The sequence below is a fragment of the Halichoerus grypus genome, chromosome 10 (genome assembly GCF_964656455.1).
Source record: "Halichoerus grypus chromosome 10, mHalGry1.hap1.1, whole genome shotgun sequence".
NCBI classification, from domain to species: Eukaryota; Metazoa; Chordata; class Mammalia; order Carnivora; family Phocidae; genus Halichoerus; species Halichoerus grypus.
The window spans coordinates 11,356,530-11,369,009 of record NC_135721.1 but is presented as its reverse complement, the minus strand read 5'-3'; the positions used below and the strand labels follow the sequence as shown (position 1 = coordinate 11,369,009).

The 12,480-nt window shown below is 41.2% G+C and overlaps 1 protein-coding gene across 3 annotated transcripts in view; it reads left to right on the top strand.

Annotated features, from left to right (window-relative positions):
• NBAS (NBAS subunit of NRZ tethering complex) overlaps window positions 1-12,480 on the top strand; it is a 317,946-nt gene that overhangs the window by 201,695 nt on the left and 103,771 nt on the right. For all 3 annotated transcript variants that reach the window (XR_013441601.1, XM_078055983.1, XM_078055984.1), the window contains 2 exons: window positions 3,167-3,243; window positions 3,625-3,762. Coding sequence is in view for 2 of the 3 variants with exons in the window: in XM_078055983.1 (XP_077912109.1) it covers window positions 3,167-3,243; window positions 3,625-3,762 (215 nt within the window). In the remaining variant the exon portion in view is untranslated. The remainder of the gene's footprint in view (window positions 1-3,166; window positions 3,244-3,624; window positions 3,763-12,480) is intronic.

Here is a 12,480-nt window from a genome sequence, read left to right as displayed (position 1 = left end):
TCAGGAGTCAGAGGCAGAGGGCTGAGGGAAAGCAAGGGCAAAAACCTTTATTGTGTTTTCCATGGGAATGAATAGGGGAGGGATTGTAGGTAAACTTGAGAAAGCCTAAAATAGATGGTTTGAATAATTTTGTAAGATTCCAGGCTTGAGAGTTGTCTCTACTTGTCCAGTACCTAGCCCTGGGGTGATTAGGACAGAAGAATGTAAAAGCCAGTGAGAAAAGGTGGTTCAGAGTATTGGCTCTGAATTGGTTGGTTTGCATATCAAAGGTATGCTCACAGGCAACTTGTTTGCTATCTTGAGGAACTGTCTAGCTCTCCAAGGGCAGTCTGTCCCGGTTTATCAAGACCCCCCTCAAATGTCAAAGCATCATTAAAAAAAAGATAAACACATTTTTATGTATGAAATAAAATCTATGTGGATATTATTCACTTAGAGCAAACATTTGTTGCTTGGTAAAAGTAACAATGATGATTCTTTACACTTCCGAGGGTGATTTTGTCATCTTTGAGCTCATGAAAATTTGCTATTTTCTCTTTTTTCTGCTATATTAAGCTTTGTATGTCCAAGAAATGCTAGAGATCATCTTGTCAATTATGTCTATGAAATAATATAACTATCTTAAAAATAAACCTACTGGAATTTAGGTATTCAGATGAAGATCCTCCCCTTGAAAGATATTTCCTGGGGACTATGCATTTATTTCAATTATGTCATCACTGTTCTTTTTCCCTGTTTTAGTTTGTTGTTGGGTTGTTTTGTTTTGGAATTTCCTTCAGGGTCTGTAGCATATTCATTGGAATACCTTTGGAGTATTTTCATATCTTGAGGGTGCTTTGGTTTTGGGATACAGACAAATGCACGTTAGATGGAGTGAAAGATTAAGTCAATCATATGATTAAAAAAAAAAACCAAAACAGATCTGACTGGAAGAGAATCAGTGACGGGACTGATATTCCCAGTAGGCCTCAGATTGGCCCCAACCACAACTCTAGGAGGTAGCCAGAGCAAAGCCCCACACCTGAAATAAAGGCTCCTGAACTTTGAGGAGACAAGGCTAATAGTGATGAGTGGGTTCACATAGGCTTATTTGAAAATTGGCTTCCTTTGTGCATAAAGAAGGGAAGTATCTGAAAACAAAATGGGGGTGGGAAAAAAAAAAACTAGGTGAGATTGCAATTGTAGGTCACTTTATAAGAAACTACATAAGAAAGAAAATTAACAGGGAAGAATTATTAGTATGTGAAACTATTGGACTTTTTTTTTTTTTTTTCTCTCCAAAATACGGGTCCTGAAGGACTGTTAAGTTAGGCAGGTATCGAATGGTAGAATATATAAGGCAGATAGAAGTCAAGTGGCAGCCCTGGGGTTTTGTGTATGTGTGTGTTTGTACGGTATGCAATTTCTTTTTTTTTTTTTTTAAAGATTTTATTTATTTATTAGAGAGAGACAGCTAGAGAGAGAGAAAGAGCACAAGCATGGGGGAGAGGCAGAAGCGGACTCCCCGCTGAGCAGAGAGCCCGATGTGGGACTTGATCCCAGGACCCAGAGATCATGACCTGAGCCCAAGGCAGACACTTAACCAACTGAGCCACCCAGGCGCCCCCAGTGTGCAATTTCTACACACTAAGTAAATCTTTCTGATATCATCCAGAGTGTTCTGTAGATTAAACTTACAAGTTTCTTCTTGCTTTGTCTTCTGGTGTCCGGAATATATAGCTAACCCCTTATCCTTTAGTTTTGATCGTGTTCTAGAACACACTCACTTCTTTGCTCTCATAACTGTTTGTCCAAAATTTGGTTTAGGCCCTTTGTGGTATTTATTTATTTGGAGACTTTCTCTTGTTCTAGTGTGTTTATCCCAAAGGGCAGAGACTTTGATTCTTATTAGTGCAATGTCTGGTTCAGAGAAGGTTCTCACTGATACGGAAAGAAGGAATGAATTTACAGATAGGCCTTGAAACGAGTAGTTTTTGATTAGCAAAACTCTCTGAAATAGTACGATTCCTTGGAAGTCCTGAGGCTGACTGGTGGTCCAATTTGGTTCATGAGGTTTGGAGAAATCAGAGGATATGAATATTTAGAGAACCAATATTCTCTCTGTAAGGTACAGTGGAGAAAGCTCAGTTTTTTCCCTCATGAGTCATCCACAGGAGATTTTGAGCTCTAAGTCAGATTTTGACACTTGTAGGTGGTTCCTTACCCTACCACCATCTCATTGCCCAGACTGCCAGCTAAGCCCAGTTTATATAAATGACTTAAATTTCAGTTCAAGTAAGACAGGAAGGTAAATCTTCTGGAAAAAAAATTATATGGTGTTTTTCCAAAGTCAAATATCATTTACTTTGGATTATTCACATACTGTTCTCCTTCATTAGTGCAGATCATGAGAGTCTGTGTTATTTAAAAATAAAGGATTTACGTTGTGATTACATACGACTACCTGGTATTTGTCACTAAGACCCTAAATGAATGGAACATTTCCTTATTAATGCAAACTGTATATAAACACAGACTTTGTTGGCAGTGTGCTCTCGTATTAGAGCTATGACATTGATAGGTCATTGCTTATATAAAAAATTTTGTGGAAAGTTGTTAATAGTTGGGATATTTTAAGATACTATATAATTAAGGCAAGGGTTTTTTGTGGAGTATGATGAAGAGGGATGTTCTTGGAAGGAACAAAACCATCTTCATTGCAGTAATCAAAAGATTTATCCTAAATTTGCACTCACAGCTATTTTGTTTCTTTGATCTTTAGTGCTCATATGCTTATTTTCCATATTAAGCTGTCAGTGATAAACATAATTTTATAGCATGGCCTGGGTCTTTAAAACTAAAAGATTAGCTGTAAGAAACCATCCTCCGTGATCTATTTGCACTTAGACTTTGTACCTGCACTTAACAGAATTTTCTCCTGTTTAAAAACATAACAAATAGCACAATTTGTCTGAGTTAAGTAACGCAAGGTTACTATTTAATAACATAGTTTCCTGTGATCTGTATTTGGGTGGTGTTAGGAGACATTTGTAAAAGATCTTAAAGAGTCCTCTGAAGCTAATTATCTGTTGAAATCATATAGGACTAAAAACCTGGCACTTAGTAACTATGAAGGTCATATAGATCCTCAAGTAAAATGATGCATTTTTTTTTTTCCTGCCTTCAGTTCTCTTGCGGCTGGCAAGTGATGCTTTACCAAATGACATGACCTTGGCTCTTGCTTATCTCCTTGCCTTACCACAGGTAAGTTTCCCCTTACCAAGAGACGACATCATGAATAAACAAGAAAGCTACACTGGAGATTTTTCACCAATAAATTGTTCATTATAGGCTTCACTTCCTCCTGATTGTTCTTTTGTGCAGGAAGGACTGTGGTGTCAGTATTCAGAGAGCAAATTCTACAATTTTAGCTGAAGTGTTAATTGCAGAATCTTCTTTTACACGCATAGGATCTGTCTTTACAGTTTTTCTGAATTCTAACGTAGTCCCCTTAAAGTTGAGCTTGGGATGATGCAGTGGAAACTTTGAACCAAAATTCTACAGTGATGACTAGAAATGTAATAGTTTATGATGATTTCCTTAATTTCCTTTGAGCTGAGTTCCTTCTGTCATGTTCCTTTCTAGGTGTTAGATGCTAACAGGTGCTTTGAAAAGCAGGCCCACTCTGCTTTATCTCTCCAGCTGGCAGCCTATTACTACAGCCTCCAGATCTATGCCCGCTTGGCTCCATGTTTCAGGGACAAGTGCCATCCTCTTTACAGGGTGAGTCCTCATGGCTTCCACTTGATTAACAAGCAGAGTTAAAGCTTCTCTAAAATAGTTAAAACACGTGTTTACCCCTTTGGAGGGACTGATGTGCTTTGTGTCCAGAACGCATTCCCCGTGGCCAACAGCCCCTGCCTTTTCTCTGTTGGACGTAGTTGCTTTCCTGGCATCAGTTAAGAAGAGGTCGTTTCCAGTGTTTATTGTGAATGCTGATGCTTCCCACAACTTGGCTGTCATTTATGTTATTTTGCAAAGTTCTTAGGGCAGGTTAAAGTAGTAGGAGTGGAGAAATGGAGAATTGGCTTTTTAATTCACTGCCCGAAAGGAAGATGGCTCCAGTTTAGGACAGTAGGCAATACAGTTCTTTGAGTAGCGCTGTTCTTTGATTTATTTTAGAGCCAGAAATATGAGAGTAGTAGCTGGACAGATGAAATGTTGAAACATGTTATACCCACTTGCCACCACGCTCCAGACAACTTTGATATTAACTTTATTGTTGATTTCTGAGCAAAAGTGCCTAAGCGTGGCCTCAAGTTACATGTGCCACCTTTTGTGGACACAGAGGTGTGACAGATGCCACTAGAAGATCAAAGCCCTCCAGGTTAACCTGTATGTACCAGTTTTAATTATCAGCCTGGGGAAATTATCTGTTTTTTTGTACTGGAGTATTTTAAGAGAATTGCCATATCTCTTAAGCAAATATAGATAAGCGTAGATAAGCAAATATATCAGACTTTCATATCCACTACGTGTACAAATGAAAGGTTCTGATTATACTGAGGCAGGATTCTTTCTCCCCTGACTTCAAAGCACACTGTGAAGAAGTAATTTCACAATCTAAGTGTGACTGAAAGTTCTAGCTGTCTCAGCCACCCAAAACATAGCTAAGTACATGAAAACATTCTATTTGTGGCAAAAATCTGTGGCTTTCCTTCATCAATTTTTCTTTAAAGAGAGTAAGGGTGGCGGGGGGTTGGGGGACCATCTACAACACAGGATAATCTCCCAAGGGCTTACTGTTATTAGATGTGGATTGTCCTGTGGCATAGTTTGATCATGATGAAGTTTGGCCAAGAAAGGAATGTTTTCTTCTTTTATCCAGTTAACAAAAGGTACTAGTTATTTTGGAGATTCTGAATTTATTTTTTTGTTTTTGATAGTTACTGCCGCTTTGTACAGTTACTTTATTCCATGCTCTAGTAATTTTCCTTTGTTCTGTTTTTACGTCTCAGGTATGTTTTTATGTGAAATAAGAAATCGACCTACTGTGCTGTAAATTGAGGGAAAGAAGTGATTATATAGGTGGAAATGTGGCAGGTTTCCTTCTGGAACTTAATGGCTTTCTTACATTCAATCAGAATGTTCACAGCATGTTTGCTGGAGTCTGCTTCTAAATACCCTATCTTTCGTTAGTGCTGGGTATGTACCCAAGTAACCGTTTCCCCTGAAACTCCAAGTATGTTGAAACACAATGAAGCTTTACTTTGACCAAAAGCATTATGCCTTGTTATAACCACCAGTCATGTCCTCAGAATGTACTTGACTGAGATTTCTATGTGGCTACCGTGGGAATGGGAGCCACCTCTTTTGTTCCCACGTCCGTGGTCTGTGTTAAGATCACACCGTGTGCCTAGCACTGTGTTCCACTTTCCGTGAATGAGGAGGATTGAAAGGCCAGTCAGCTGGGCACCTCGTGTGTGCCGTGGACTCTGACCGAGTGTTAAGATGAAAAGCCGGATGTGGCTGCCTGGACCCACCACTTACTATAAAAGCGTAGAAGATAGTTGGGTACATGGGGATTGGGGGGGCTGCCCAAAAGAGCACTGCAGACCTATGTGGCCCAGACCACACGCCCATCCTTTAAGGGCCAAAGAGCTTGCTGCACAGCCACATTGTGGCCCTGTCTTCAGGGTCATTTCTTTATAACCTTAGTTAAAGGAATCCTCTTGAAGGAAAATTCTAGTACAGCATATATTTTTCCTGTGTTCTCTGATAGTAAATTATTTTGTACCAAAAGTTAAAAGTCCCAAATCATGTACTATTTGTGAGAGAGGTAAGTTAGGAGAAAACCATGAAATTCCATCCCAACTTTTATATGTGAAAATCCATTTCCTTCTGCAGATGCTGCAGTCACTCCATAAGGAACCCCATTTAAAATTTCCACAACTGAACCATGGGAAGAGACAAAGTAGAACGTTGAAAGCTAAGGGTTAGAAGTAAAGGTGCTTCCATCTTGGTTTCTTCTGTGTTCCCAACAGTTCTTTTCACTTAGAAGTGTGAGCATTTTATTTCCAGGTCCTGTATTTTGTATATCGAGTGCCTCTTGTGAAGGACCTAGAGCATGGCATTGCAGTAAGAAGAATAGTAAGACTTGATTCCTGCCCCTTTTTACCCTTAACCCCAATTTCTGTTCCTTCCAGCCTGTGTCACCCCGCTCTTGCTGCCCTTCAACTCTTGGTCTTGTTCCTGTCACTGTTTTCCTATCAAACTATCTTTTCCTTTGAAGATGCCCCTTGGAGCTCTCCTGTCTTGCTCTATCCCTGGGCCTCTGATCCTTGGTTGTTAGACCACCCCCCCCCCATGGCATGATTCCTAACACCTGCTCCCATTCTCCTTTTGGGCCCAGTAGCAGAAGGCAGCTGCTGTTCAGGGTCATTGCTTCAGGAAGCAGCGTTAGATCCGAGTGGGAACAGAAGCCAGTAAAATCCATGTGGCCCAGTGGTGATGTCTCCGAACATGATTTCTAACTTCTCGGCTGCTCCAGACAGAAACAGGTGTGCCCTCCAGGAGTGTTAAGACGGCAGCGACTCCTCGGGCCAGCTCATTCTCCAGGGACTTCTTGGCAACTCTGTTTGAAGCATTGGGTTGGTTGGTAGCCTGAAAGGTGAGCGGAAAAGTTAGGAAGTATCCATGATTTTTCTTTTTTTAACATCAAATACAAAGATGGTCTGAAATTCTTCCAGGTAGACGTGTTAACAGGGAGTTAATAGATGTGTGAATACATCTCCGGTTTTCTCCTCCCTGCCCCATGTCTTCAAGTTAATTCAGTTTCCACGGTTCCTTCATCTAAACCACTGTAACAGCCTGGTAAACCCCCCCCGTCTTCATTTTTGTTAGTTTTGTACCTTTTCCCAGACATCTGTCAGAATGGCCTTTCTGAGGTGGAGACCTTGTCATCCGGCCTTCGGCCTCAAATCCCTCCGTGATTTCCTGTTGTCCTGGCAAGGTCTGCACGTCCCCCACGGTCTGGCCTCTGCCTGTTTCTCCAACTTCATCTTCCTTTGTTCCTGCCATACCAGGCCACTTAAATTTCTCAAATGCCCCGTGTATTCTCTTTCCTTGTCTTCAAACCTGTCCTCTTTGCCTGTAATGTTTGCCTCCAGCATTTCTTTGCGTAGCTCCTTGGTTCAGGTGTTACCTCACCCGGGCAGCCTACCTGCCGCCTGGCGCCTGCCGCCTGCCCGCCGTGCTCCCAGGCTGTGCCTGGTGCTCTTCCCTGGGCATTGTACTGCCCGTACTTACCTCAGTCATAGCGCTTAAACACTCTCTTGTTTGGAATTTAAATGCTTTTCATCTCACTAGATAACGAGCTATTTGAGGCCAGTGTCTGTGTTGTATTTATTGGTTTTCCCAACGCTTAGAGCAGGACCGGGATAATAAAAGGGAGTAAATAAATGTTCACTGGGTAGATTATTGAAAATTAATAAGTAATTCTGTAGCACATGTGAAATGATTGAATTGTGTGTGTGTGTGTGTGTGTGTGTGTATTTGCTTAAGTATTTATCGGGTGAGTACTTTACGCCAGGCAATGTTCTGGATCCTGGGGAAACACGAGTGAACAAAGTACATAAAAACCTTTGCCCTTTCTAGACTTACATTCCATTGAGGAAAGGACATCATAAGCAAAATAAGTAAATAAAATATATACTCTGTTAGATGGTGATAAGAGCTATGAAAATGAAAAGCAAAGAAGAAGAATAAGAAGTATGTGTATGTAGAGTACAATTTAAACAGACTCAGGAAGCACCTCAAATTGAGAAAGTGACTTTTGAGGAAAGACAAAGAGATGAGTGCAGTGCTGTGAAGATAGGAGGGGGAAGAGTGTTCCACACACAGGGAACAGCAGTAACAAAGGTATCGAAGTGTCACAGTGCCCATCATATGTACTGTGGTATTTTTTCATAGTGTATTTGAGATGGTATTGAAATTTTACCATATAAAACTCAAAGTGTTGAAGAATTGCCTGCCTCTAGATGAAAAGGACAGAAATGCAATCTGTGACCAGACTTCACTGTGACTAGTAAGGTTTCCTCTGTCTGGCTAAGAAGTGTCAAAAGGAGTGTGTGTGTGTGTGTGTGTGTGTGTGTGTGTGTGTGTGTGTGTTGGGGGTGGGGTGGGTGACAGCAAGGGTCAGCTTAGGGACTTGCATAGGGGAGTTGTAAGTGGACAGTAGAAAGATCAGACTAACCCTGAAAAGGCATTGGCTCTCTTAAAATACCTCACACATTTATTCTGCCAGTTGATCCTTTGAGTAACCCCATTTGGCAGAAGATAAGCCTGAGAAATCCAGTGACTCACTCCAGCTTGCTCTCGTGTAAGTGACATCCTATCACTTAGAGCTTCTGCTTCCAAGCTCTGCCTGCTTTTTGCTTGGACCTGAGTGGTTTCTGGCATGCAGGCCTAATGAGTCCTTCCCAGCGGGACATTCCACTGTGGCTACCGGTAAAATGGAAACTCCTTCATGTGATAGGGAAAACCCTCAGTGAACTGACTGGCTCTTCCTTACCCCACCAACCATGATCCCGACACCAACTCTTTTGAAGTTTATGTTTTAGCTCTTCAGAATTTATATCTCTCTGAAGTTAACATCCTTTTTCACACCTCTGTGCCTGTGCAGATATAATTTCCCTGCTTAAAGTGCCTCCGTCTTCTTCCCACTCCCAGCATCTAAGTCTGAGCTCAAAAGAGCCTCCTGTGTGGAACCTTCTCTGCCCCCTGAGCAGACACGGGCCTCTTCCGTGTCTCATGGCTCTCGCATGGACACCCTGTGAGTGGTTTTTTGTGATGGTGTAACCGATCCACAGCTGTCCCCTCTCCATGTGGCGGTCTTCTTTGAGAGCAGGGACCCCCTCTCTCTCTGAATCCCCAGGACCTCACCCGCTGTAGTTCCTCAGTGGCTGTTGATTGGCATGTGAATAACTTCAGGAATTATTTTAGCTGCCGTGGATTGGGACAGCCTTCAGACTTGGGTTTTGTGAGCTCCAGCTCGCTTAGATTTGCAGGACTCAGGCATGGGCACCATAGCTACATGTTGTAAGTACATAGGAGCTGTCCACTGACCACTTATGGGCTCATTATTCGAGTCTTTTCAAAAGCATCTTCCTTTGCACTGCTGAGTTTGGAATTAAATGTAATAAACTCCTGATGAATCATCATAGAAATTGAAATAAAAGTGATTTCGATTTGTTGCCTACACATAATAGCACTCAGTGGAGCTAGCTTTCACTCAATTGTCACTTCACCTTGTTTCTATCTTCAGCCCTCCCATTCTCTCCTTCCACCCCCTGTAGTTCTGAGCTGCGGGAGGATAACTTAGGTAGATTACTAGGTTTGAATGAAAGTACTGATAGAATTTGTGGGGTTATTTCTGACAAAAGGCCTGTGCATCCTGATGGGAAGCCCCCCCCCCCCCCCCCGGAGCCAGCCAGCCAGCGCAGGCTCCTGGAGCTTTCCTAGCTTATTTTTGGAGTAGCCCACCTTGCCTCAACTTTTCTTTTTAGTGACAGAGGATAATGATAGATGGTCAGCCAGAGAGAGTGTTCTCTCCTTGTATTTGCCCTGATTGACTTGTTCTTATATTTAAGAAGTAATACACACATGGCCACAAAACTCAAATGATGAAAATGGTATACAGCAAAAAGTCAGTGTTTCCCTTTTGGTTCCTTCCAGAAATAGTTTACGGATATGCATATGTATGTAACAGTTTTTTATGCAAATGTGAATATACACATTGTTACTTACACTGATTGTGTTTTCATTTATACCTCACCTTTATAATTATTGTAAACGCATCTCGAAGTGTGATCTTTTCTAGCATTCTTTTAAAAAAGTTTCAGGAGATAAAATCAGTTAAAAATGGAAACATGTCCTTTAGTTTTATATGCTAGAGAAGCAAACCCAGCAGGGGATGAAATTCAAAACTTTATGGTAGACTGTTTCTAAAATGTGGTTTTTTAAGCCACTAATTGAAAATACTAAGTAGAAAATTATCTCAAGCAAATAACCCTAGGGGGGAAACACACCGCCTGTTTAAAACTTCCCAACCAATATTACCAAGAAATGGAGACTATTAAACCGGAATGGATTTATTACCTCTACTAGTAAGCAGTAGATTAAGTCATCGAGCATTCCGTAGTCATGAATATTTAGGCATATTTTCTTTCTACAGGGACTTGACCATATTCTTTAAAGAAATTATATTTTATTCACCCCCTGAAGAACTGCATTGCCTAATTTTGGGGAAAAATTAGAATAACTTAATTCTCCACACTTTCTGTTTTAAATTTTTGATGGCTTTTTTTGTTATTAGTTTTTGCAGCCTGTGATGTTTTGCAATATCACTTTGAATACTAAATATGGGAGATTTTGAAGCTACCTGTAAAGTCCTTCAAAAGCTTCTTAGAAGCCGAAAGCTTTCATACCCTTGGATCATGGCATTGAGCTTAGTTGGGAAAAGAGAGAGAGCTTTGAATATACCCTACACACAGAAAAACAGCGATTTCAGATGTGAGTTTGAATGTATAACATTGATGGAAATCTGTCAGGAGCATAGGGAGAAAGGGCCTGATGTCGTGGACAGGGCGATAGGTGAGAGGCGAGGGGTTTGCCTCGCTTCCTGGCTACCAGACCACAGCCGAGGCTGCATGGAGGGCAGACTGGCATCTCTGAATCGGGAACCGTAGTCTCAGTGTGCACATCACTGCGTTGGTATGAGGGTCAAATGACGTTCATGTCAAAGTGCTTAGACACTTGAATGCCATACGCTTGGGGGCTGAATGAATGAGATGAAGTGCTGGAGTGAGTAGGGGGATGCTTTGGAGTATTTTGAGAGAAATTGTAAGCTCAGGGGAAGAACTGTTATTAAAACTTAAATATTAGAAGTAATCACGACCAGTAAAGTTCCTTGAGGAGGAGCTTGGAGGTAGTAATGATAATGGTAAGAGGATAATTTGCATGGAGGGCTGGAACTTATAACACGCTAATCCATCTAGCCTCATTTAATCTTTATGAAGATTCTATAAAGAAGAAATGACTTCAATTTTAATAATGGAAAACCTGGAGCTCAGGGAGAAGAACCAGTAATCAGGGTATCTCATGCCAGTTCCTGTGCTTTCTACCCATAACTGATTTTCCTTTTTCTTAGACGCCTTTGCAAATTGTCCCTTCTCATTAGTATTGTGTTTTACACAATAAATTGAAGTTTTGGAAACCTTTCTGTATATTTAACAAATATTTGATGATCCATAAATTTGAAGATACTTGGAAACCTATCATCAAAGAATTAATTACCTGCTCCTACTCACCACCTTCTTAGGACAGAATTTTAAAACCAAGTATACTTATGTCAAGGGGTTGAACAGAAAATGATATTCTCAACTCTCTCTGTTGTCATTAGAGAAGAAAAAATGAAAGACTTGTAGATACAGCTTGAATCAGGTATTTAGTTGGATACCTACCATTGCGTGTCCTCTATGGTTGTTTTTATTCACACTTGCATATATATGTATAAAAGGGATGAGAGGGAGAATGTACATGTGTGTGTAAAAAAAAAAGAGCCAATCTAGATGTAATATAGAATGACAGCATTAAATGCATCAGTGAAAGTTGATCGTTTGTAAAAGGACTCTAATACCAAGTCTTAGTTACATTTGGTGGGAGCTCTTTACATACTGGGCTTGTCAAGATCCTTATAATTTAAGGGGGCGCCTGGGTGAGTTAGTCAGTTAAGTGTCTGCCTTTGGCTCAGGTCATGATCTCAGGGTCCTGGGATTAAGCCCTGCATCGGGCTCCTTGCTCAGCGGGGAGTCTGCTTCTCCCTCTCCCTCTGCCTGATGCTCCCCCTACTTGTGCTCTCTCTCTCTCTCACTCGCTGTCTCTCTCTCTCAAATAAATCTTTAAAAAAAAAAAAGAAAAAAAAAAATCCTTATAATTTCAAGGGCTACCCCTTCCTTGTTGACCAAATATAAAAGGATGGTTTTGGGGGGAAGCATTGTGCTTGGGAGTCACAGGCCACCCTGCTACTTAACCCAGCGGCCTTGGTCAAGTGTCTCACCTCCTATGAGTCTCTAAAACAGATGATACAAGTAGAGTCTGGTCCCACAGAATTGTTAGTATTAGATGAGGTTCAGTTCATGTATGTTTAGTATTATGCCTGTCTCCACACCAAAGACTGAAGTATTAGGTATTTGTTCTTAAATAATTCTTAGTAAAGTGAACATATTTGATGTATAAAGAATGTGAAATAAAAAATACAGAGGGGTGGGGCGCCTGGGTGGCTCAGTCGTTAAGCATCTGCCTTTGGCTCAGGTCAAGATCCCAGGGTCCTGGGATCGAGCCCCGCGTAGGACTCCCTGCTCCACGGAGAGCCTGCTTCTCCCTCTCCCAGTCCCTCTGCTTGTGTTCCCTCTCTCGCTATGTCTCTCTCTGTCAAATAAA